General features: G+C 39.8%; 2 protein-coding genes across 3 annotated transcripts; both read left to right on the top strand.

Annotated features, from left to right (window-relative positions):
- Nucleotides 1-1,691: 1,691 nt before the first annotated feature.
- On the top strand, nucleotides 1,692-6,879 carry LOC148065335 (alpha-2,8-sialyltransferase 8F-like). The gene is made up of 7 exons (XM_087808380.1): nucleotides 1,692-1,774; nucleotides 3,943-3,984; nucleotides 4,758-4,832; nucleotides 5,380-5,506; nucleotides 6,088-6,200; nucleotides 6,257-6,349; nucleotides 6,420-6,879. Exons 1-7 carry the CDS (start codon nucleotides 1,692-1,694, stop codon nucleotides 6,877-6,879), a joined length of 993 nt encoding a protein of 330 aa, XP_087664506.1.
- A 3,211-nt stretch (nucleotides 6,880-10,090) lies between these two features.
- On the top strand, nucleotides 10,091-20,011 carry LOC148065336 (alpha-2,8-sialyltransferase 8F-like). 2 transcript variants are annotated; one of them, XM_087809150.1, is made up of 7 exons: nucleotides 10,091-10,195; nucleotides 13,424-13,495; nucleotides 17,469-17,543; nucleotides 18,787-18,913; nucleotides 19,025-19,137; nucleotides 19,202-19,294; nucleotides 19,365-20,011. In XM_087809150.1, exons 1-7 carry the CDS (start codon nucleotides 10,119-10,121, stop codon nucleotides 19,801-19,803), a joined length of 996 nt encoding a protein of 331 aa, XP_087665276.1. In that variant the 5' UTR covers nucleotides 10,091-10,118; the 3' UTR covers nucleotides 19,804-20,011. The 2 variants fall into 2 exon arrangements, with proteins under 2 accessions (XP_087665276.1, XP_087665277.1); XM_087809151.1 differs by having other exon boundaries at nucleotides 10,125-10,195; nucleotides 13,421-13,495.
- The last annotated feature ends 6,789 nt before the right edge of the window (nucleotides 20,012-26,800 follow it).

Raw genomic sequence — 26,800 nt, forward strand, 5'->3', positions numbered from 1 at the left:
AACACACTCTTTGAGCCATCTTGCAGGACACTCTGAACAGCCTGTTGTTTTAGCGGCTAATAGTTGGCAGCGTGGAGGCGCAACTAGAAGACATGGGTGTGATTACAGATGCTGCAGAAATGTAATACGTAATAATGGGCTCTGTTCTCATAACCTCTTGTTCTGCGAGACTTCAGACGGAGAAAATGGAGCCACGTCATGATGAGGAACTTACTGCATCTTCAGCATTTGGTACATGTGAGTAAGTCAGGAGAGTTAGGTTTTCGAAATAGTTGCCCTTTAACTGTGATAAGATAACTATTATCAGGACCTACTTTGGGTTTGGATTTTCTTATTACAGTGACTGACAGAAGAGGATCCGTTGACTTGTTTACAATATAAATCCAGCACTTGAAGAGACAAATACATCAGACAAAACAAAAGAGACAATTCAAGAGAAAACAGTTTTCGGTTAATTTAAATTAATTATTGTGACAGATCAAAGGCTGATTATTTAAGGAATTTCTTTTTATTTTTGTAAATTCATCTATTGTTTTAAAAAGATGCCGCTTTCGTGTTTTATATTTTGTTGTATTTATATTAAATCTGATCTAGTTTGATCTCTCTCAGCTGGATGAAATTCAAATGACAAGTTTACAAATGATGAGATTTAAATCAATACAATCAAAACAAAGCAGCACATTAAAGAGTGTTTTTATGCACACAATCTCCACTATTGATTATCTATTATTAATGGGAAAAATGGCAACAGGTTGAACAAAGGCAAACGTGAAGGCTGTTCATCTGTTGTCATCTGATGTGTTTCCACTGTCAACTTAGCAAGAGGAAAGATATCAAATTGTCAGTTATTTAAACTTTTTGTCTCTGAATTTCAAAAGACTGAATTGTGATAAGAGTTATTTGAACTCTTTGTAGTGTTGTTTGCCGTTGCCTATCCCTGAACAAATAAAACACTGACAAGCTCAATCCTTGCCAGAATCCAAAGCAGGTAATCATGTGCATAGCTGAATGTTTAGAATATATATGATTTATTTAATTTTGAATTATTTTGCCTCATTTCCATTTCCATTTTATTTTAGTTGTTGGAAATGAGATTAAGATAAGATCTTTCTTTAAAAAAGTGTATTTATTGCAGTAACTTCAAGCTGAGTTACCCATATATATATATATATATATATATATATATATATATATATATATATATATGTGTATTCCATGGTTATTGTGAAGTTTGTTGCATTGTTCATTAATCATTTTATGCCCCAGAGAGTACTCTGGTGGTCAATTTGTTCAAACACATCAATTTTACATATCTCAGAGATACGAGAGCTTAGGACCACTTAAGTGTACTTGTAGTACTCATTTTTGGATTAGCAGCAACAGACAGTTATTGTTATTCATAAGGTACTTCTTGTTCAGCATGAGTATACTATCTAAGCCATTGAACTTTGCCCACGTTTCAGATGATGCAGTACAGCGATTACACAGCCAATTGCCGAGTGAAATAACAATAAAAGAGGATGTTCTGGAACAGGGATCCGTGTTATCCATACACCGACACCCTAAAGAACAAATACAGAAACGTGAGTAGATAAATATAAAATAGGAAGGAGGGGTGGCTGCTTAGACAGCAAGAAAGAGTAAGGATACATTAGTAGTTGTTATAGTAGTAGTCGAACAAGGAAGGAGAGATGAGGGTCTACAATGTTGGAATCGTCTTCCTCCTTATTGGAAGCATCATGACGATACTGTTTTTGTGGTTAAAACAAGAAAGGTGAGTCAGCCTACCTTGATTATTTACGATTCTTGATTTGATTTTAATGTTAGTGTCTCTTTGGAATGTAACTTCATAGTCCAGTAAAGTTGGTTTTGGAAAGTAACATAAGGTACTTAAGTACCACCTGAGGGATCAATAAAGTTCTACGTAACCTAACCTAACCTATTAGCTCTTGGGTACTTAGTCATGGTTTGTCAAGTGAGTCTATGCTTGATGTATGAGGTGTTGCTCTTGACACTGAGGAATCAGCTGAAGAATTACACCCAAATTGCTTATTTTGTGGTTTTATCTTTGAAAACAAGACAGTGTTATTATTTGCTATTACAATATATTATTATGTTTATTAGACTTAATACATATTTTTACTGGCATATGAAATATGAAATTATATTTATAACCTGAGCACAATGTTTAGACAAATGAAAATGACAAATACAGCCAACGACAAGCCTTTATGTTAGTTATTGATATACGCTTTGTGACCCTGGTCTGGAAAAGCGCTATATAAATACAAATTACTTACTTAAATTAATTTGTTCAATAATGTATTACTTTTCCAGTTATTTTGTTAGTTAAACATATACAATATACACTTTGAAATGCTCACAGTACACCATATTTATTGGCTACTTCAAGTCTGAGTGCAGATTTATTTCATTATTTGTTGTTTAAAAAAAAGCTTTAGTTTTGGCTGTTTTATAGAAATAAATGTAATATCCTTCTAATGCTTGTATTATAAGGGGTGAGGATAAGATAGGCCTTATTCCTTCCATATTGGTGAAGATTAGATTGTCACAGCAGTTAACAAGACAGCAATTAACCATGCACATATTAAGAAATACAGTACACATATTACAAATAATAACAAAACAATAATAAATAATAATATTAAACAATAAAAAATGAGAGTACAACACAAAACAATTCTAATGAAATAATAATAAAAAATAATACAATGAGCACAATATTACATAAACTAATGATTTAAAAATAAATCACCAACAATACATATTAGTACAGATAAGTGTAGGAGGAGGGAGGAACAAAAATATTTGAAAAGAACCAAAAATAACTTCTCATTTCTACAGTGCAGGTGTATGAGATTGTGTTTAAGGTGCTGTTTAGTCATAATATTGTCCAGTAGGGGGAGACACAGGTTTACTATCAAGGACGGTAGTTTGGTCACGTACCTCCTTTAGCTCACCTCCTCCACATAGTTCAGAGCCAGGGACAGATCCGGACCTCCTCACAAGTCCACCCAAACTCTGCCTGTCTCTAGCTCTGACGCTCCCTCGTAGGAGGTCCATGGGATTCTTCCTTGATCTTCAAAGGACCTCTCATCTCAAAAGAGCATCAATGTTATCAGTGGGGTCCAGTCTGATGTTAAGGCGATCACCAGGATGTGAGTCGGGATTGAAAGGATAAAAAAAATGGTCGCCACAGAACAACCTGTTGCTTCTTCATTTTAGGGTTTAAATAGTCTTTATTAGGGTGACCATATTCTGAATCCCCCAAAATAGGACAGTTTAAGGAAACAGTTTTGGTCAATATGTGCAGTGTTGCACTAGAGACATGACTCTGTCAAAGAACACACCCAGGTTCATCAGGCTCAGTTTGAAGAAAAAAAAAGAGGTATTTGCTATGGACACATTGCAAGCTTTGCACACAGAAAACCATAATTTACATTACAAACAATTGAAACCGTATGCTATTGATTTATATTTACATACATACTACTCCAGCCCTGAGGCAAATGAGAGTGACGGAAACACATGCATATCCAGGCAAACTCAGCTCACCTTTCAAGCTGACTCTCTGGAGAATTTGCATGTTAGAAAACATATCCTTTTCTTACCATTCTGCTACCCTCAATTTAAGTTTAAACACTTCCCCACAAGGGTTTGGCCCGCATCTGCCTTAATATATTATGTGACAGAATTATATTGATAGTTTAAGAAGTAATATAGTTCAAAATATAAGCCTTTCAGTTAAAGCATTGCTCCACATTATTAATGGATTTCAAAGGAACTCATAATGAAATAATGCAGCAGTGAATATGATTTGTTTTCCACCATGTTTTCTACTTCTGACTCTTACAGAGTCAGATAAATTATCACAAAACTGTTTCATAACTATTGCTTAATTTCATTCTTCTCTTTTCACAGTTATATCAAACCCAAATACTCTGAACCTTGTGAGGACTGCAAGTAAGTTAAACTATTTTATTTATTCCATTTCTTACTTTCCACTTGAATATCTTTAAATGACACATCTATGTCGTCAAGAATATTTTAGCAATTACATTTGAATTCAGATATTTTTATATAATTTCTAGCACTGAAAAACAACTTCTTTTCAGAGGCTTTTTAAAAATGTTTGGAACTTTCAACAAGTAGAAGAACTCACATTTCTCCGATCCTTAAATCTCTTCACTGGCTTCCAGTTTCTTTCAGGATCAACTTTAAAATTCTGGTTCTTACTTTCAGAGCTATTCATGGTCAAGCTCCTCCTTACATCAGTGATCTGATCCAGCCTTACACCCCAGCTTGGGCTCTGAGGTCTGTGGGTCAGAATCTACTGATGGTTCCTCGCACACGGTTCAGGACCAGAGGAGAGAAATCCTTCCAGGCTGTTGCTCCTCAGCTTTGGAACGATCTTCCTCTCCCTCGTTTGATGATCTACTGACTCCTTCAACAACATTTTTTATTTGTACATGCTTTTCCTTGATTTTCTGGAACTCCTGTGTTTTTCTCAGTCTTATCTTGACCTTTCAAGTATATATTTTATTGAGTATTGTTTAAGCTTTGTGACCCTGGTCTGGAAAAGCACTATATAGATACAAATTACTTACTAACTTACTTACTTTTATTTCTCAAAGAAAATAACTGCCATTAAAACATTGTCTGCTGTATTTCTAAAATAAAATCATGTATTTTATTTGTCACTGATCTCTAACACATTATATTTAAATATGTGACAGAGAACACATAGACGACATTGTGAAACGGTACTCACAAACCTGGAAGAAGAATGAGGAAAAATACCAGCAACTCAGGTAAGACTGACAAAACATTTAACTATAAATGTGTAATCCAAACAAGCAATGCTTAAAAAGGCGTCACATACTGTATCTATTGATTCAACGATAGGCAGAAAGTTATTTTCAGTCAACATTGACAGCAAAAGGGTCAAAAGACCAAGAACAATCAGAATCAGAATCAGAATCAGAAAACCTTTATTAGTCCCGCGAGGGGAAATTCGGTTTAACAGCAGCAAGAGAAATAAAAACACCCAGAAATAAAAACGAGAAAGAAAATCTAAATGGAATAAAAGATAAATCTGCGCTATATAATATATACACAATCATATTTACATAAATAACAAGAGGTGCAGTTAAATAAGTCGAGCTGGAAGATCCAGTTACACCAGCAACGGGGAATAGACGAGACAGAGGTGATGCATATACGGTAAATGAGGCGGAAAAGGAACAACGTGGGAACAAAAAATAGAAACCGTGAAAGACAATGGGCTGCTGACGTAGTTAAGAAAAATGTTGTTTTGTGTCATATTTTTGTTTCACCAGATTTGTTCTGGATCCACAGACAACAGCTCCACAGCCAGTGCAATGGCTCAGATGAAGCGATCATCAGTCAGGCAAACAGTCCACTGGGATCAAAGATCTCTAACAGGCACATCGTGAAGGGAGCCATCTTGCAGCTCTTTCCAAAAGTATGCGTAACATCGGCACCATTCTACAGGAGAAAGTGTGACCCTCTTTTTATTTGAGATCGAGACTCTCATGAGGTCAGACAAAACCCTACAACACTGACCAATTTCAAGTGTAAATTTTTATTTTTATATATAGTAAACGTTTGAAAAAAAAATGGTTTCAGGCATATATTTTAGTGAGTATTTTTTTGATTGTTTAAGCGCTTTATGACCCTGGTCTGGAAAAGTGCTATATAAATACAAATAACTTACTTACGTCCCTTTTGTCCCTCAAAATAATGTAAAAGAAAGTTGAAGGACAATTTTACAGTGTGTATATAAAATGATAAAATAATTGATCTGAAAAACTATAATAATAATAAATATACATAGTACATCAAGTTTTTTCCCCGTGATGAGGCTTCGAATAGTGATAAGCTTATTAAGTTTCATGAAACCGCATTTTCATAGCCCACTAGATGGTGTATAATCTTTGGCTTTAAAGCAACTATTTCATTAATCATTTATATATGGCCCCTGAAAAAATTAAAACCTAATTTTTTTATAGCGTGACTAATTGAAGCTTTCTTGACTATGTGCAGGTATCTCCTCTCTCAAATAACTCGTACGAAACATGTGCAGTAATTGGAAACGGAGGCATCCTGTATAGCAGCTATTGTGGAAAGATGATTGATTCATCCGACTTTGTTATAAGGTAAGCAGTCCAGTAATCAGGTTACTTATTCATCTACTCATAAAAATGTTGCTTAGGTGCAATCTGCCTCCTTTGTATGATGGCTTTGACGAACATGTAGGAAGAAAGTCTCACATTGTTTCAGCAAATCCAACCATTTTTGAAAACGTGTGAGTATAGCACATGCTGAATTTACTGTGTTCACATGAAATTGCTCAAGAACTGGTGTTCAATTTTCAGGTATGGCACCAAACCAGAGCACCAGCGCCTACTACTGGAGAAACTCTATCCATTCAGAGACGCCATGATTCTCATCCCTGCTTTTTCCTACCAAACATCCTTGATCTTACGTGCAGTCAACACCCTCAAGCACTTCAAGAGCCCATCACAACCCGTATTTTTAAATCCTAAATACATGGATAGACTAAAAGTTTTATGGAGGGCCAAAGGTGTAATAGCACCGCGGTTGAGCAGTGGTTTAATGATGGTAAGCATGGCACTTGAGGTTTGTAAAAACGTTCACGTGTATGGATTTTGGCCCTTCAGTAACCATCCATTCAACCAACAACACCTGCGTCACCATTACTACGATGACGTGTTACCTAAACCGTTTCATGCCATGCCTACAGAGTTTGAGCACTTGTTACAGCTTCATATGCAGGGAGTGATCCAACTTCATCTGGGAAAGTGTGGAACGTAGCTTCTTTTATAAAAACATTTCGGATCTTATAAAGCATAGTTTGGCGCGTTTTTTTTTTAATTTTCTGAATATGTCCTGTTGAATGTTAGGATAACAGATACACAATGTTTAAAATCCTTTAGCACTAATCTTATTGTCAATCTCATGTCGCTCAAAGAAAAGTGCCACCGATAGAAATTCATTACTTCAGGCAGCAGGCCTGTTTAAATACTGTAGTTTGAAGCACTAGATCTTGCCCACAGACCTTAAATTGAATAATCCTGGCATAGATGTATAGCTCAATGGCTATGATTTAAACGCATCCTCTCTCCGCAGCTTATAACATGTATTACGCAGATCTTGTGCTTAAGCTGGCTCTATCTAAAAATTGATTAGTACGTTTCCAAATATACTGTTTAAAAAAGTGTCAAAAAAAGCACACACAAGTGGCTTTCAATATAATGTATACCATATTAAATACAAAAAAATAATGAGGATTTCCAAAACTCATTAATTGTAAGGCCCCACTTAGTCTCTTGGTTCTATTTCAATTAATCAAGGTGAATGTTTTAAGCAGAAAAACAAGAATTGTGTCAATGTCCAAATATTTATGGTCCTGTACAAAAATGTGAATGATTTATACTGGAACGTAATTGTTCGCAGGTTACAATAGCAAACCAAAGGTGGTTGGGTAAAAATGTGAGTCAATGCATTTTTGAGGCAGATACATGGTTGAACATAGGTGTGGCTGCAATCTAACAATGGTTGAGTTATGAAGTCATTGCAAAACTTCAACGCATCATGTGTGAGTGGATGTCATGTCAAGACTTGCTGGCTCAGGCCAAGTGCTTGGTGAGTCACTTATTCTTTATTGATGAAAGACAACATAAAGTTAAAATTAAATTGAAAAAGTCCTTTGATTTCCACAGCAGATCAGTAAATCAGTAACTGCTGCTCCACCTAAGTTTCTCCTGTGGCTTCAAACGATATTCAGCTTTAATCAAGTTGGTCCAGTTCCTCGCATGCCATAATCTAATGAGCATCTGTACTTTCTCTGAGCAAAAGCTGGGAAAAAAATATTTAGAGAATAAAGAATGAATAAATAAATACAATTTAAAAAACAACAATTTAGTAAAAAAAAAAAACATTAAATAAAATTAAAAAAGAAAAGTTGTTTGACATATACACATCATCTGCTCAGTTTTTGAGATAAAAAAAATAAAAAATAAAATAAAGAGTCACTAAGATCTGTTCCAGTCTCTCAATTCAAGCAGAGTTTGCGGAAGAATACATTTTCTTTACGGTCAATTTTCCATCTTCGCACCAATCCAATGATTGATGTTACATTAGATCTCTGCCTTAAAGTTCTGTAAAAAACAGGTTCTTTCTCTGAATGAAGGAATTGCTCAGTAGACGAAGTAAGGACGAGACTGGAATCAGCGATATTAGTGTATTGAAGAAATATTTATAGAATTTCTGGTACAAAAATCAAAGCCTGCTACTGTGAGTTGTCTTTTGTCTCCTTTCATACTGTTTTGGAGGTCATTCATTAACCACTTGAAGAATGTTTGCTCCCGGATAAGCAAGACGCTTTCCAGCTGAAGGCACAAAGAGGCATTTAGGTACTTTAATAATACTTTGTTTGGCACTCCAGGACTAACTTCAAGGTTGCTTATTTATGAGTGTTCCTTTAGGAATATTCCTTGTGGAAAAAGTACACGTAATGAGCTTGCATTCCCTGTTGGCCTTCAACTGAACACAAACTTAACCTTGAACTGTAGTAGAGTAAAAAGAGAAAACAAATATATTATAGTTCTTAAAGTGATCAGTTCTACATTGATTAACAATTTATTCAACAGTCTGCCATACGACTGCTCACGCTCTCATCAAAGCACCTTCAGAGTTCTGACATTAAATAGGCTGTCATAGAAACAGATTAACCTTTTTTGTAACAGACAAGGGACATCTGGATCCAAACGTTGCAAAATAATCCTCGGGAAAACAAGTCATGTGACATCCTCCTGGCTTACCTGGGTCACCCAGTCAAAATCGTTATGGGAGTTCTCACCCTAACGTCACCATACCATTAACAAGGAGCTTGATTGATTTGTCGTCGACCACAAATGAATCACTGTCACCATTTAACTAGTCACCTCAACATGTAGCTAATGCTAAAGCAGTGAGCACTAAAGCAGTGCTTGGTAGGGTCTTCCTTAAAACGATTTCTCCACTGTCCCTCGGCAGTTTCTACACATTTTGAGAAGGTTCTTCCTGCCAGGAAACACCCAAACGTTAGCCGGATTTACTGTAACGTCATACCATCTATTGCGCACCTCAGGGACGTCGTTTGGTGAGAGTCAACCGAGATGAGGAAATAGTCTGCTAAATCCACTAACTGAAGGAGTACCTTCACAAATAACATCCTGTGCGCTGGTGGATATACGACCGCTCTGTAAAAGAATGGGTCTCTAGCCCGCTATTTGAATGGTCACCAAGAAGTATGGAGAGTAGAAGCCTGTCCGACTCTCTGTTAAGAACGTGGCCTCCCCATGCTGTTGTTATTGGGAAGTGAGACAGGGTCCTCTGTCCATTGATATTTATCATCTGTGTGTTCACTTTTTATCTAATCTCCTAGACACATTACTTTCTCCCGATTTTCTCTCCAGTGTCGTTTTTGGGTTATTTGGTTTTCAAATGTTTTTCAAATACATCTTTCAGATTCAACATTTTTATGTTATGTTGTCTTAAGAAGTCAATCTCTCAAGCTATAATATGTATATTTATTCTATAAACCCTTTTCAAACAATAAAAACTATCAACATGATACACAAAGATCACTCTTCATCAACCATCAACATTAAAGAACACTATCATATAATGTATCTGGATGTAATTAACAACATAGCAACTCTCTCCCCCAGCCCAGTCATGTAAAACAATTCAAAAGGGAAACTGAGAACAGAGCTGAAAAACAAGTAGATCCTGATCTACCGGTAAGTCACAAATAGGTTAGGTGGAAAAAAAAAAGGATGATCGCCCTCATGCCTTGTTTTTTTTCATTTTTATAGTTCATAACTATTGTTAGCTTATATCTGTGATATACTTTGTTCATAAAAACATTTATAATCACTATTTAAAATAAGACAATGGGGCTTACACTAGAAAAGTAGTGGGAGGATCTTTTAATAAGGGGTGGAGTATAGGCAATTTGTTTGCCCACAGTAGAGAGGGAGCCTAGTGTCAAATCACCTGAAGCAGCAATGAAGACCATTTTACTAGCAATTTTTGGTTTGGGAATCTGTGGAGCAGCTGTTTTATGGATTATATCTGATCAAATGTGAGTGTTTTTCTTATTTTTATTCTTGACCATAGGAATGTAACCTTTGAAAAATCCATCGTTATAAAACTTTATAAAGATCCTTACAACTTCTTAATTTTTCCTAGTTGCTGTCAAAATACAAAAATGATATGTTATTGGATGGGTTGCATCATATATTTGGACTTTAACTTTTATTAATGTTCTGATGACCATGTTATATTTTAAACCAAGTAGCTAAGAAATGCTTTGGTTGTAATAATTGTAACACACACGCCCACACACATAAAAAAATAAAATAAAGTTGGACGGCCACCAGAACCTCCAGGAGATGGCGAACATGGTCCATGAGGTGAAGCGTGTCTTGATACATACAAAGTGATCTAGAAAATCTCTAACGTCATCAATACAAAGTAACCTCTAGACAAGTTAGATTACTGAGTAATACTCCTAACCACTCAGTCAGGCAAAACTTGTAAAGCTTTAAAATATGACAGAAATGGTTCCCAAGTAACTGAATTTCTGTTTTGAGCCTCACATTGTATATTAAATCTTTTCAAGTTTGAGAAAAGATATGTGTCTCAGCCACTCAGTTGTTTGTGGTTTTGGAGATTTCCAAAGCAACAGCAGTCGCCGAGCAATCAAAGAAGTGAATTTCACAACTGTTTTCTGGGAAGAAGTCAGATTCATGTCTTCTGACGGGGTTCCAAAAACTGCTATATGTGGGCATGGCTGAATTGTAATTCCCAAAACAGTAGATACAGTTAAAGTAGCCAGACCAGAATGTGTATAGTTTTTAACAAAGAAATAACATATGCCCCTAATGACAATCGGATTTCAAACACCTGACACATTTATCAGCTGCTTCCGGGAATATTTTTGAAAGTAAATTTAGAGTAGTGAATTCTGTAGATTATTTTAAAATAGATTAGTAACAGTCGAGCACAAGATGAAACTGAACCGATTTCACAAACTGCTTTATCCCACCTAGTCTCGCCAAGCTGCATATTCAAGTCTTTTTCCCAGGCAGTTTTAAGTTGGATTGATCACAGATTTAAAATTCTTAAATTCATAAACCTCTGACACGATTCCCCCTCTTTTTGTTTTGAAGGTCATAAAATCAATGAACTGCTGAGACGGCTTTGAAGGAAAATTAGTGAAGCTATGTGAAATGAAGTTCCTGATTTGAATATACCTAAAAAGATAACTAGCTGGTAGTCAGTATTTCGAGGACAGGTTGGTAAAGTTTTCCAATTGGCCATCTGTATACAAATCCAGGAAATGATGTAGACCTTTGTTGTGCCACATAGAAAAAGCTGAATCCTGGGTTGTAGGGTTTTTAATGGTCATGTCATTCAGGGGGCTGTAGTCTATACATAGTCTAAGAGAACTGTCTTCTTCACAAAAAAGAAACCTGCTCCAGCTGCTGACAAGGATGGACAGAAAATTCCCGCCTTCAGTGAGGTTTCAAGGTAGTCTTTCATGGCCTCCCTCTCTGGACCGGAGACAGAGTAAAGACGACCCTTAGGAATGGGAGAGCCTGGGATTAAGTCTATGGTGCAGTCGTAAGGTCTGTGAGGAGGCAAAGACATGGCCTTGGTTTTTCTAAAAACCTCACGGAGGTGGTGGGAGCAGGCTGGCACAGAGCTCAGGTCGAAGGTCTCAGAGTCTGCAGTAGGAGTAACGGACACATGAATAACAGAAGTCATTATACTTTCCGGCACTACAGTGGTGTCAGTGGTTAACACAGCCATTCCCGCACCCCAGGATTTCCCGAGTTTATAACCGCATAACCAGGGATAACCCAGGACAAGTGTCTGGGAGGGTACGCTAAATATATGAAAGTTAATAAGTTCCTTATGTCCTTGAATGCATACCTCCAGAGGCTCTGTGGTGTGGAGTTATTTGCCATTGAGAGGCCGGGCCTTGATTGGTCTTAACAAAGTTTCAGATTTCAGGCCCAACTTGCCTGCTAGTTCCCCATCGATAAAACGGGCCTGGCCAAGCTGCATGAGTTCATCGTCCCCAGCCATGAGGAGGGGGTGATACGGCTCTGGAGGAGTGCGATGGGGATTCGGCCAACCTGGTGCTTGAGAGCGTAGAGACCTCCCATAGGTCGATTCGCTATCTTGTGGTGGCCGGGGTTCCTGAACCCGGTTGTCCGTCCAGATGACTAGGGCGATAAGTGAGTTCAGGTCCCGAGGCAGATCCAGCGGTACCAGCAGTTCTTTTATTGGTGGCGCCAATCCCTTCAGGAACACGGAAGTGGATGGCATAATTATAGGCATCTCTTTTGTTCTGCATTATTCCACTTAACTCTCTAGCCTTCTCTCTGTCCGTAATAACTGGGTCAAATGTTCTCATGAGAGCAGTCTTAAAGTCTGTGAATGAGCTGCATAGTGAAGACCACTCTGCTTAGGCCCATGCTTCCGCTCTTCCAGTCCAACTGAGGAAAGCACAAAGGCTAAAAAACAGCAAACTAAGGTTGCTGCAACTGGAGGAAAAAACTATTTTAACAAAACAAATTCAAAAAAGAACAAAATTCTCTTCACGAAGATCTTACTTGGTCAGACAGAGCTGTGGCTGTGAAAAGGCCGTGGTGAACAAATAACACGAAACACTCTGGCACAAGACAAGGGAGACAAATACTATTTAAACACATGAGGGTAAAGGGGAACAGGTGGAAACAATAGGCAATCCGGGATGAGACAGGTGAGGGAGGGGCAAGTGATCTCACCCCGGTGTCACAAAGGCGAAGACAATGATACATTAATATGGATTTAAAATCGTTGCCTACAACTCTAAAAATGAACAGATTACTAGTAAATAATCCCAACCCTTGGTCAACATGAGGGTTAGAAGAAAATTTGTGAAATTAGAATTTTAGAATTTAGAATTAAAATTAAACGTCAAATTGGAAGACCAAAGGGAATAACTATGGAGTGAAGAACCCCTGATTAATCAGATGGCACATCCTCCAGTAGCTGGGTGCGTGGGCGTCAAAGTCGTATGTCACAATATCCTCTGACTTTGACACTTCACTTGTGTTAGGCACAATTAATCAAAAATACATTCTCCAAAATGAAAGGTTTGTTGTAGTAACTTCACTCATCAAACAGATGGACAAGGACAACCATACTTAATTTTAGTGCAGTCAATCAGTTGCCTGCAGGGACATCTTGGACCCAGATATATACATATTATACAATGTTCTGATTAAATAATTCGTTTTCTCTGTTTCCCCAGCAGTATTATCCATTATGAACCTCCAAGGATGCTGAGAAAACCTATTAAGGCTGAGAAGTTTTGCAAAGGCTGCAGGTAAGTGTTCTACATCTGCATAACAAAAAGTCTACAAGGGCACATTGTCATCAGGGATGTTTACCGTCGTAGATTACACCAGGGGTGTCAAACTCAATCAAACAAGGGTCAAAAATCCGTTAGCCACCTAAATCACGTGCCGAACAGTTTTTTCATTTTGTTTTCCATTCTGTCATTAACAGGAAGTATGATTCCCAGTCTCTTTTATTTTTGGAGGCTCAGTATGTGTTTGTCCTGATCTATCAAACTTCCGCTTCCAGTGAGCCTTTGATTGGCTACTAGAACGTGAGATCCTGCAATAATTGCCAAAAACAGTCGTTTTAACGACTACTTGTCTGGATATTATATATATGCTCATATCACTAAAATTATGTCTCAAGCATTACTGATCGATGATCGTGATGCACTTTTTAACATCAGAGAGTCGATGGAGGACTTCACTCACGACAGTTACCAACGTCCTGTGAGTCGGTTTCCTCCTCCGCTTCTCATCGACTCGGACTCTGTGGAATATTGGTTGATCTCTCGGGTACCTAGCGATTTCCACAAGCGATCGAGTAGGTCTGGAGTTCAGGTCAGGATGAGATGCACAGTCGCGTTCGCTCGGAAGAACTCTGACGTTATCGGACGTCATTGATGTTTGATCAACCTTCCTCTCACTGAAGAGTGTGATGACACATCAGCACTGCCGTCTGCCCAGATCTCTCGAAAGGTGGTACGATTTTTTCATTTCCTCTATTTAATTTGGCTTTTACAACAGAGTTGAACGTGAGTGACAGCTGTGACCCACGTGACCGCTGCTGTTCTCTTCAAAAGATCCTGCTCTGCGCGCCTGGCAGTGACGTCATCGGTGCTGAACGTTGGACTTTGAATGTTCGCTCCATAACTAATAAATCCTTTACTCTTAATGATCTCTTCACAAGAGTTAATTTGGATTTATTATGTCTTTCTGAGACTTGGCAGAGAGTCGAAGAGTTTATTAATCTAAACGAACTCTGTCCAGTAGGGTGCGCTGTCCTGGGAAAGCCTCGCCTCTCTGGTCGTGGGGGAGGTCTTGCTACAGTTTATAGGGAGAGTTGTTCTTGCAAAGTGATTCAGACTCAGGAATTCACTTCTTTTGAGTCTCAGATGATCTTAGTTAGTTCTACAAGACCTTTCTATTGTGTGTAAATCTACCGCCCACCTGGTCCTGCGGCGGTGTTCTTGAAAGACTTCAGTGACTTCTTATTTTCTATTATTCAAACGGAATCTGTTCTTATTCTTAGAGACTTTAATCTTCATGTTGTTGACATCACATCTTGCTCTGCTAAAGAACTTTTAACTTTAACAGAAGCCTTTAATTTTGAGCAACATGTTTCTAAACCCACTCATCAAAAAGGCCACACCTTTGACTTCATTTTTACTCTTGGCCTGAACATTTCTAATGTATCTGTAAATGATGTCCATCTGAGTGATCATTATCTAGTCTTGTTAAATCTGGACTTTATCCCTGAACCTAAGCCTTTGAAAGTTAGGTCTCAGAGGCGTGTTATCTCAGCTGATACGGCAGACAATTTTCCTGCTATGTTTAACGCTCTTTCCTTTGATGACTGCCCAGACGTGGACAGTTTGATGCACTGTTTCACTACTCATTGTGTTGAAATACTGGATCAAGTGGCACCTGTTAAATCGAAAATTCAGAACAAACGGTGCACTTGGACGAATGAAGATCTCCTGGGTGTATTCATACAATGAGATGGTGAAAACTGCCAGATCTGATTACATCAGAAAACTGGTAGCAGCAAATTGTTGTTTGACACGATTAATTCTCTCGTGTCTCCTGCTCCTCAAATCACGCCTGTCTTTTGTGAAGCTGACAGCAATGCATTTTTGAGATTTTTCATTGACAAAATTAAATTGATCAAAGAGAAAATCTCTCCCCCTTTGTTTGGAACCCCTGCTGTCTCTGAGCCTGTCTCCTCATCTTGGTCTTCCTTCAGTGCTTTATCTCTGGGTGATATTTCGGCACTAGTGAACAAGAAGAAACCCTCATCTTGCTCAGATGTAGGCCTTGTAGGCTTTTTAACAGAGTGTTTGATGTAATTGGGCCCTGGGTTACCAATTTGTTAAACCTCTTCCTTTCAAAAGCGGTTTTCCCCAATGCATTTCATTGTGGAGACTTTGCTCAAAAAGCCAGGCTTAGACCCGACTGACCTCAGTAATTTAGGCCTATTTTCAAACTCCCTTTCTTGTCCAAGATCTTGGAGAAGGTGGTGTCTGAGCAGCTGTCTTTGTTCCTGGATCAGAGCGACATTCATGAGAAGTTTTAGTCTGGCTTCCGTAAACATCACTCTACGGAGACAGCCTTACTGAGAGTGTCCAGTGACATCATGATGTCAGCTGATTCGGGTGAATACACTGTTTTGGTTCTCTTGGATCTGTCCTCAGCCTTTGACACAGTTGATCACCAGATCCTGCTGAGAAGACTGAGGGATGAAGTGGGACTGTCTTGGTCTGTGTTACAGTGGTTCTCGTCATACCTTTCTGGGCGCAGTTTTAGTGTCTCTGCCAATCAAATCGGCGAATCTGTTGTGTCGAGTCCCTCAAGGTTCTGTTCTGGGTCCTTTATTGTTTTTGCTGTACTTGATTCCCCTCGGTAAAATCATTCAGCGATTTCCTGATGTTTCTTATCACATTTTTGCTGATTACATCCAGCTTTACTGCTCTTCTGATCCAACTGAGCCCCTGAGGCTGAACAGCTTAGTCAATTGTTTGCTAGAAATCAAACAATGGCTGAGTGAAAACACTTTGCAGCTAAATGTGGACAAAACTGAAACTCCTTATTGCTCCTGATGATAAGATTCCAGGGTTGAGTCAGTACTTGGGTGACTTAGGTCAGTCTGTCACACTGAGCCTGAGAAACCTGGGTGTTGTATTGGACAAAGACATGTCTCTAGTTCAACACTGCAGAAAACTGACCAGAAACTGTTTCCTTCAACTGAGCAAAATCCTTAAACTTAGGAAAATGTTGTCACAACATGATCTGGAGCTTATAATCCATGCGTTTGTGTCTTCTCCCCTGGACTATTGCAACAGTTTGTTTTAATGTCTTAACGAGAAGGAGCTGTCTCGCCTGCAGTTGATTCAGAACTCTGTAGCGAGAATTCTGACTCTCAAGTAGAAGAACTCACAATTCTCCGATCCCCAAAACTCTTCACTGATCCAGTCTCTTTCAGGATCACTTTAAAATTCTGGTTCTTACTTTCAGAGCTATTCATGGTAAAGCTCCTCCTTACATCACTGATCTGATCCAGCCTTACACCCCAGCTCAGGCTCTGAGGTCTGTGGATCAGAATCTATTGATGGTTCCGCGCACACAGTTCCTAAGCTTTGGAAAAATCTTCCTCTCTCTTTGCACTTGATGGAGTATACTGACTCCTTCAAGAAACATCTTAAGACATTTTTATTTGTTCTGGCTTTTCCTTGATTTTCTGGAACTCCTGTGTTGTTCTCAGTTTTATCTTGACCTTTAAAGTATATATTTTAGTGAGTATTGTTTTGATTGTTTAAGCACTTTGTGACCCTGGTGTAGAAAAGCACTATATAAATACAAATTACTTACTTACTTACTTACAAAGCAAAATCCCTTCCTTGACCATCATTTCACTGTATTTTGACCTCTCTGTATAACTGTTAGCATCAATAAGCATGTTGAATTGCTGGGATCTATTTCTCCTTAATCAACTGTAGTCTTATTTCAACTGTATAGTGTCTTGAGATAACTTTGTTATGATAAGACACTTTAAATAAAATTGAATTGAATTGAATTGAATAAGCTGTGTTCTCTAGCTTACAGTATATTAAACACTGGTTTCTTAAAACGTCAAGATATCAACAACAACACTAATCTACTTTGGATTTTGGATTGACTCTTGGAATCTGATACCATGGAGCATGGAAATTGGATAGTTGAAAAATGTCAAATGTTTTACAGGGCAATTATCAATAATACACTGGAACTGTATTCTAAAACCTGGAGCTGGAACAAGAAGCATTACCAGGATTTCAGGTAAGCATGTTCACATCAAACCAGGGCCTTTCTTGTATAGTTTGGCCAATACCCAGAGCGTAGTCATTAAAATGAAAGCCTGTCATAACAGGTTTAAAGGTTTAAAGGGAGGTACAGTAGATGTCGTCGTGTTTCTGATCTCTTTAGGCAGACCGTTCACCGAGAAAGGCTCCGTCACTCTTAGATTTAAGTATGGAGCTATCAGCAGTGAGGCAGATTTTAAGGTCCTACCTAAAGTGTTCGACCTCAAGTCTTTATTCAGGAGCAAGACTGAAAAAGAAGGTCTTAGAAGGTTAATAATGAGATCTTAAAGTCAAATCTGAGGTTTAAAGGAAGCCAATGCAGCAAAGAGAGTGATTGCTCATTGATATACACAATTGATATGTGATCAATTGATACAGTTAGTTGGGGTTTTAGAATGTACTAGTAAAACCCCCTAACCTCAATAGCCAAATTCAGATTTACTGCAACAATTTGAGAAAGTATACACTTTCCTCTAAATGTTGGTTTTCAATAGAGAAAAAAAAAAAAAGCAAGAAACCATAATTTAGTTTGTTTAGACGAATCATATAACTGATTAAATTAAATTGTATTCTCTGTATTTATGATTCTATAAAATGTACTTAACACAAGTTTAACCTTTTTATAAAAGCACAGTTATAAAAATGTGCAGATTATATGACCTGCAACACAGGTTCATCGTGCTAAAAATAATTTAATATAGCACAGCTTTTTTTCTACAGATTGCTTGAGTTTGAAGTTGAACCCCACACAATGGTACAAAGCATCAAACGATTTTACCAATTTTACAATGCAAAAAGGCTAGAGCAAATGAAATCCAATGCACGGTCAATCTACTGATGCAGTCGCATCTCATTTATTTGTATCAATGCACCGATGGGAATCGATGAATAGTAGAAGGGTAGTAAAGTAGGTGGGTCGGTGCTGTAGGTTCCGGATTCTGCTGTCATCCTATTACATAATAACATATTCTAGTTCATCCTATCCTTACGACTTGCAGGAAGAACAGGGGTTGTAACTGTTGGAAGATATCAAGTAACCAGTGGCTTCTTCACGAGTAATCACTTTGTTTACCAAGTCATGTTTTTGCATTTAATTTCGATTAGATAAATTACTTTTCATTTAGTACTACTCATTTAAATTGACTTGTTGTTCGGTTGTGATTCTATTAACAAGTTAAACGTATCCATTTTAAAGTCTAACAACATAACATACATTGCAGGTCCTCGCTGCACATGCAGTGCAATGCCTTTGACAATGGGATTGTCACTCAGGCTAACTCTCCTGTTGGAACACACATCACACAAGCTTATGTGGTAAAAGAGTCCCTCTATGAACAACTACCAAAGGTGAGCAAGATCAATGCCGCCTTTACATATATTGGGCAAATCCAACAAGACAATTTAATATTTTATAACTGATGATTGAAATAGATGATCAATTCATTAACACTTTCTTAGGAACATCCATTTTTAAATAAAACATGGGACGCGTGTTCTGTGGTTGGAAATGGGGGAATCCTCTTTGAGAGTAACTGTGGCAAGAAGATAGATTCAGCTGATTTTGTCATCAGGTAAGATATAAGGTTTCTTAAATGGAATAAATAAACAAGTAAAAATGCTTTCATCCTTTTTAAGGTGCAACTTACCTCCGATGGGAAATGTCTTTGAAGACCATGTGGGCGTAAAGTCTAACCTTGTGACCTCAAACCCAACGATTTTTCAAAAACTGTGAGTGAAGCTTGGTGTCTTTGTATTTGTTTTACCCTATATCTTTCTCTAACTGAAATTTATTTTGTAGGAGAAACCACACAGCGTTATTGAAGAGGTTTGAACCATTTGGCGACTCCATGATTCTGATACCAGCTTTTGGTTATCTGTCCTCTTTGGCCTTCAAAACCGTCCGCACTCTGAAACAATTGAATAATCCATCCCGCCCTGTTTACTTTAACCCTAGTTATTTGTCTAAGCTCACTCAGTTTTGGCGCTCCAGAGGTGTGAAAGCTAAACTCAGCAGTGGTTTAATAATGGTAAGCATGGCTCTGGAGGTTTGTAAAGAAGTACATGTGTATGGATTTTGGCCCTTCCCAATTCATCCCGTTGGACTTTATTTCCTGCCACATCACTACTATGATGATACACTCCCGAAATTCCATAAAATGTCATTAGAGTTTAAATATTTGCTAGATCTACATACACAGGGAGTAATCAGACTGCATCTGGAGGTCTGTGAAAAGTAATTTTCTTACTTTTAGAGAAAACTTTGAGTTTTAAAAATGCCTTCCAAATACTGTATAGATGTATTTATTGGTTGAATAAATTAATCATGTGTTTGTTGAATTCCTATATTAGGGTCTGGTCCAAAAAAGGGAACATTTATTTAATCTATTTTTCTTTAAATGTATTTATTGTCTTTCTATAAAACTTAAAAATGAAATGGGGTTTGGGTGGGGGGCAGGCGTGTAAATGTCAAATATCTGTTTGTACACAGTTATGGAGTTAATTTTGTTTTTTAAACAATGAAATAAAAAATTAAAAATGTGTGGGTTAATAGAAATGAGTTGAATGTTAAAAGCAAAGATTATCATAACAAATGCAATCCACTTAGCAATTCCTGATCGAGTTGGGTGATTCAAACTCATGAGCCTTTTGGTATAGTTAATTTGTTTACATTACACGTTTTACTTATTATCTTAGAACATTGAACTAATATAATAAATAGGCAACAACAAAAAAACGTCATATTTCATGTTTCTTGACAACTAAAGGAAGCCAATGCAATGAGGATGAATAGCCATGGGTTGCTGTATTCTTTTTATTATCTTATTTTTTTGTGCGTAACAGGACAGTGTATAGTTTGACAACATGACGCTCCACAGATACGTGAAAGAGAGTTTGCAAATACAAGTGGTCATTTGGGTGTCAGTTTCTTAAACAAGGTGGTGTCACAGTTATTGAGCGACCTGGAAAGAATCTGACACAATGTGCGTCCACTTGTTTTCTTACCCAAACTGAAAAGTAATGTAAAAAATTGACTAATGGAATATTATTATTTTTGATCATCAAGAAGGGAAAACCAGTTACAGGTTCAATAAAATATTCAATACATATTAAAATTTGGAAAGGGATTGACCCGTCTGTGGATTAAATCCAATCAAAAATGAATAAAAGAAGAACAAGTGTCAAGAGGAATATCCAACTGCTGATTGCTGTTGTATTAACAAAGAAAGCTGGCACTAAGAGAAAGCGAATGATAAGCTTCATCCTATTAGAAACAGAACAATCTGGTTATGCCGCTTTAAGAGATGCACTCCATGCATTTTTTTTACATGTCTGCTCATACAACTTTCAATGCTCACCTTTGTACTACAAAATATGTCAATTCACTGTGCTGACGTCAACCTGCTTGGCAACTACTATTGGAGTTCATCCACCTACTGATCTCTAAACAACACTACGTTGCTTCTCAAAGCTCCATCAGCCTATCACTACCATACAATAGCGCTTTAAGGTCAGTAAAAACAAAAATTATATTATTTAACGTGCGCATTAGAGGCCGAAAAATATTGTAATTCTATTTTAATGTAAACACAAGACACACTAAAAAAAAACATCCAAATACCTCCATAGTAAGTATATAAGTAAGTAAGTAAATTTTATTTGTAAAGCGCCTTTCTAGACCAGGGTCACAAAGCGCTTTAACAATCAAAAACAATTCACAGTTAAAATATAAAATTCAAAGTCCAAGACACATAAGACAAAAACAGGAGTCCCAGAAAATCAGGGAAAAGCCTACACAAATAAAAATGTCTTAACATGTGGATCTTGATGGAGTCAGTAGATCCATCAAACGCAGAGGGAAAGGAAGATCGTTCCAAAGCTTAAGAGCAACAGCTAGGGAGTATTTCTCTCTTCTGGTCCGGAAGCGTGTTCAGCAAACCATCAGTAGATTCTGATCCACAGACCTAAGAGTCCGAGCTGGGGTGTAAGGCTGGATCAGCAGTTTGTGTCAGGACCTCTGAGCAGGAAACTAGTCATGTGTCCAATAGCTTCAAGGCTCTGAAGCGTGTGTCAACGTGTGTTGGTGACGTATGTTGTGACGTTAGTGAGAATTAAAGTTTATGGTTCTGAGTATGAATCATTTAAGCGAAATGATTTCATAGCACTTATTGTTAGTGATGTGTCCGAATGTGTCGCGGCTTCGAAGTGTGTGTCTAGTATTCCAGTAAGATTTTCGACAAGGCCTCGCATACTGGCCCGTCAGGTGACCGATTCCAGAAGCGCTCGGGAACTTCTAAAGCTGGTGAAATTATTTAAAAAAAAGAAACAGACTGAAGCCAAGGACTGTTGAAAACTGCTTTTTTTGAATAAAAAAGTATTTCAGCAAACAAGTTAGTCAAACACATTTTTTATTATCAGAATAATTTGCGCACAAAATATGCAATGCACGGAATGATAGTGCCAATGAAGCCTCACGAGGCTTTGCTCCAAAGATGAACTACTCGGCTAGGAGGCTTCAGCGGTTCATCTTTGGAGCAATTCTTGTGAGGCTTAATTTGCACTACGATCCCATCATGTGGACACTTGGGAGCATTACATACTTTCAAATGCTCAAATGATTCTGATAATAAAAAAAAATGTTTTTTTAAGAACAGTGCTCAGTCTTTTTTTTTTCAAAACACGCCTCGATATACACTACGTGAAAATCTTCCTGGATTACTTGACACACGCTTCGACACAGTCGGACATATCACTGTTCACAAGTCTAATTTATGATTTATTTATAAAAAGTGATGTTGAGACATCTGTAGTTGCTTCATACTTTGTTGGCTCCTGTTCTAGCTGCACCTTTTCAAAATAAAATATATAAAAAGCAGTATCTGTGCAAATGAAGGAATTGCTCCATGAGAGAGTTTATGGGAAGAGGAAAGTATTCTTTGTATTTTGCACAGTTTAAAAGAATACAACATAAAACATTCTAGAAAAATGAAAAGTTGCAAGTGTTGTGGTTAGAATTAATATAAAAAAAATAACAAGAAAGAGTTCTTTTTTTTGTAGTTTCAGCAATTTATAGTTACTGCTTCATTTTGGACTTTCATTTTAAACTCTTTAATTAAGGGTCAGGTGTCTTGCTAGAGAGGGGTGAGGTCCGGAGGACGCAGAATGTGTCGCAGTACTGGTGGAAGGAGACAGGGCCGGTGGGAGTTCTGGTGGTCAAGGAGCAGGCGGAAGGTTGGACGGAGCAGGTCGGTTATCCTGTGAGGAAAGGTCGGAATTACTACGTGGGCAGACAGGCAGGCAGAAAGGCAAACAAGTTGATTAAGAAAAAACAGTGGGCAAGTGGCAAATGGTTTGAGGCGGGACACGTGGAAGGACGGGTGTATTCGGAGAGTTCGGGGTAATTTGAGCCGAACCACCACGGGTTGATGACTCTAGATACCTCGAAGGGGCTGATGTATCTGGGAGATAGTTTTCTTTACTCCCTCTTTAAAGGTAGGTCCTTAGTGGAGAGCCAGACCTTGTCCCCCAGAGCGTATACGGGTGCTGGTCTGCGTCCGCGGTTGGCAAGGTATTTGTAGCGTTCAGTGGCTCTTAACAGTTACGTCGTGCCAGTCTCCAGGTCTTCCAACAGCGGCGGACATTAGCCTCAACCGAAGAAACATTACTTATACTACTTAGACATACTAGTCGGTGCTTTCCTCCTCCATCACTGGGTGGTTTGCAGCGGCCACACTGCAGGACATGAGGAGACTTCAGCGGACTGTGAAGACTGCAATGCGGATCATTGGTGCCCCCCTGCCCTCCATCCAGGAACTGTACGAGTCCAAGACCAGGAAGAGAGCAGGGAACCTCATCAAAGACCCGACTCGTCCCGGATCCTCCCTCTCTGCCCCATACACTCAGGCAGGCGCTACATAGCCCTGCAGACAAGAACCACCAGCCACAAGAACACTATCGTACCCTCCGCCATCTCACTCGTGAACAGTTAATCCCCACCATGCCTTTTACACTTCATTTATTGCACTTTTGACATCAGTAACAGGCACAAAAGTTTCATTAAACAGTGGTGTGATACACAACAGATTATATAACTTTAATATACAATAAAAAATGCCTTTTTTTTGACACTAGCTAAGGTCATGGAGGAATGAGTTGGGTGAATGGTCTCCAAATTTACATGTTGACGATGCAGGTCCGGGGAAACGACCTGTCATGATAATGCCTAGCATTTGTAAAATGTTTCGAAAAAGTTGGGTAAGTATATTAAGTGGCGGAGTGCAAATGTCAAATGTCTCTCTGAAATAGGACCAGAGTGTCTACTTACGGAACCCCTGTTGGCCGTAAAGATGGCCGGACGGGTGATTAGAAGGATTCACGGCATGCAATGGAATGATAATGAATGGATGGGTCCTCCTCCGATTAAAGCATTAGGGTGGAGATATTAGGAAGGGGAGGTGCTGGCACAAACAACAGTTCAGAACGGTTGCACTACCAAAAGAAGAGTCCTGGGTGAGGTAAAACAACATATTAACACAGGATTCCAGAAGGAGGACTATAGTGGAGACTGTCTAGTTAAACCGGGGGAGTTGGTTTAATTCAATTCAATTTTATTTAAAGTGTCTTATCATAACAAAGTTATCTCAAGACACTATACAGTTGAAATAAGACTACAGTTGATTAAGGAAAAATAGATCCCAGCAATTCAACAAAGAGCAAGAAACAAAACACTGTACAGTGAGCTGTACAGTGAGCAATGGCGAGGAAAAACTTCCTTTTAGAAGGCAGAAACCAGGCGGACCACCACCGGGGGCGCGAGAGGGCAAGCACAGGCGAGGATGACCGAGGAAGCAGAGAGGGGGAGGCACCAGGCGCAGGCACCGGGGCAGAGGGGCAGCTAGAAGAACCAGTCAGGGGATAGGGCCCCGGGGCCAGGCCGGGCGACGGAGGACCCCCAGACCGTCAGGCTGCCACCAGGTCCATAGCAGGGGACCAAGTCAAGGAGATAGGGATCTACCACAGCAGCGGCGGCGGAACCCCCCCAATACCCTGCGGACACGGCCAGTAGCCGGGTCAAGTGCCACCGCATGAGCCCGGGGGAGCAATGGCCAGGCACCGGCCCAGGTCCCCCGGGTCACAGGGGGGGCCACGGTTGTGCGGGCAGGGCGGGGGCAATGGGGCTGCAGCCGTCCGGGAACGGCCCCCAGTCTTTGAACTGTAGACCGTCCCCAACAGCCGCAGCCCACCTCCCCCATGAGGGAAGTTTGGGGGGCCAGCAGTATTCCATGGGCGGTCCACGGTCTCTAAGGTGCCGAGGCCCCGCCCATCACACGTACTGACCCCCAGCCCCCGCCCCCACCCACCATGCAGCACCCAGGGGGACAGCAGCACTTGCATGGGCGGTACATGGTCACTACGGTATCATGGGTCCGCCCAATGCCTCCGCCGTCCCCCCAATGCGGCCCCGCCCAGTGTGGCACCCCCCACCCGGGAAGCCCCCGAAAGACCGACCAGCCCGGCCACGAACCCCCAGGACCAAGGGCGACAAACTCCCCGACCACGGCACATGCCACACAGGGCGGGTAGAGGACCACAGCCACCGCTGCAGCAGACACCCACCCCAAGACAGGCCCCCCACCACAGAACAGGTGAAGCCATCGGGGCCGGAAGGTCATCCAGAACACCCGGCCAGCCCCAGCCCCACCCCTGACGGTTCACGGCGGGACCAGCAACCCCCCAGCCCCAGCACCGCCCCCAGCGCAACCCCCAATCCACCACCCCAGCCACCCCCGCCAGCACCCGCCCCCACGCACCATCAAAAACCCCCCGGAAGCGGGCCACCCCCCCGCCGGCACACGGGGCCATCGCGGCACCAGCGGTCACCACCACCAGGCCCAAGGCACCCACAGGCCCCACCCGCCGGACCCCCACACCCGAACCAGCCAAGCCAGAACGGCCCCAGCGAGAAAAGAAGGATATACAGAGCTCGGTGTCTAAAACTAAAACTTAAACTCCTCCAGCATTCTCAGCCTATAGCAGCTAAGATAAACAGTTTTGTTAGTTATGACAGCTAGAGATAAACAGTCAAGTTAATTATAGGCTTTATCGAAAAGTAAGGTTTTAAGATTATTTTTAAACATCGAGAGGGTGTCTGCCCTCCGGACTGAAGCCGGTAGTTTGTTCCACAGTAGAGGGGCTTGAAAACTGAAGGCCCTGGCTCCGAATCTACATTTAGAGATTTGTGGTATAACTAGTAGATCAGAGTTTAGGGATCGTAAGGTCCTTGAGGGTTGGTAAGTTTGGATTAAATCTTTAATGTATGTTGGTGCTAGACCATGTAAGGCTTTATAGGTTAGCAGAAGGATTTTAAATTGTATTCTAAATTCTACAGGAAGCCAATGTAGGGAAGACAGTACAGGGGAAATGTGTTCGCGCCTCTTAGTCTTAGTCAGGACACGAGCTGCAGAGTTCTGAATGAGCTGAAGAGTTCTGAGAGACTTTTTAGAACAGCCTGACAGAAGAGAGTTACAATAGTCCAGCCTGGAGGTTACAAAAGCATGGATGAGCTTCTCAGCAGCATCTAAAGGAAGGAAATGCCAAATTTTTGAAATGTTACGAAGGTGGAAGTAAGCAGTCCGTGAGATTTGTTTTATGTGTGAGTTAAATGATAAGTCCTCGTCAAAGCATACACCCAGATTCTTTACAGTGGTAAAAGTAGCAGGAGCAAGTCCATTTTGTAAAGCTAGATCATTAGTTAATAATTGTCTGAGATGTTGCGGACCAACTAGTAAAACCTCAGTCTTTTCCGAGTTCAGTAGGAGGACGTTTTTGGTCATCCATGACTTGATATCTGTGATACAGGACTGTAATTGTGTTAGCTGAATTCTTTCATCTGGCTTCATGGACAGGTAAAGTTGGGTGTCATCAGCATAACAGTGAAAATGTATAGAGTGTCTTCTAATCAAGTCCCCTAGTGGGAGCATATAGATTGTGAATAGTATTGGACCAAGAACAGAACCTTGTGGGACACCATAGCTGACCTTAGTGTGTGTCGATGAGAGGTGGTTGACATGTACATAGTGCATTCTATCCGACAGGTAAGATTTAAACCAGTTAAGAGCAGTTCCACGAATGCCTAAATGGTTGAGGAGGAAAACAACCTGGGACAGCTGTCGAGGACTCACTGGTAGAAAGGAGTCAAAGTATGTATCAGTCATAGTGTCTGTGACCGGTGAGGCT

This window comes from Callionymus lyra, chromosome 15 (assembly GCF_982586985.1).
Source record: "Callionymus lyra chromosome 15, fCalLyr1.hap1.1, whole genome shotgun sequence".
Lineage (NCBI taxonomy): Eukaryota > Metazoa > Chordata > Actinopteri > Syngnathiformes > Callionymidae > Callionymus > Callionymus lyra.

Excerpts from the sequence above, each read along its gene's own strand:
- LOC148065335 (XM_087808380.1), top strand. The coding sequence starts at position 1,692 with ATGAGGGTCTACAATGTTGGAATCGTCTTCCTCCTTATTGGAAGCATC. Across the intron at positions 5,507-6,087 it reads TCTTGCAGCTCTTTCCAAAA|GTATCTCCTCTCTCAAATAA; the intron begins GTATGCGTAACA and ends GACTATGTGCAG. Across the intron at positions 6,350-6,419 it reads CCAACCATTTTTGAAAACGT|GTATGGCACCAAACCAGAGC; the intron begins GTGAGTATAGCA and ends TTCAATTTTCAG.
- LOC148065336 (XM_087809150.1), top strand. The coding sequence starts at position 10,119 with ATGAAGACCATTTTACTAGCAATTTTTGGTTTGGGAATCTGTGGAGCA. Across the intron at positions 17,544-18,786 it reads AAGCATTACCAGGATTTCAG|GTCCTCGCTGCACATGCAGT; the intron begins GTAAGCATGTTC and ends CATACATTGCAG. Across the intron at positions 19,295-19,364 it reads CCAACGATTTTTCAAAAACT|GAGAAACCACACAGCGTTAT; the intron begins GTGAGTGAAGCT and ends TTTATTTTGTAG.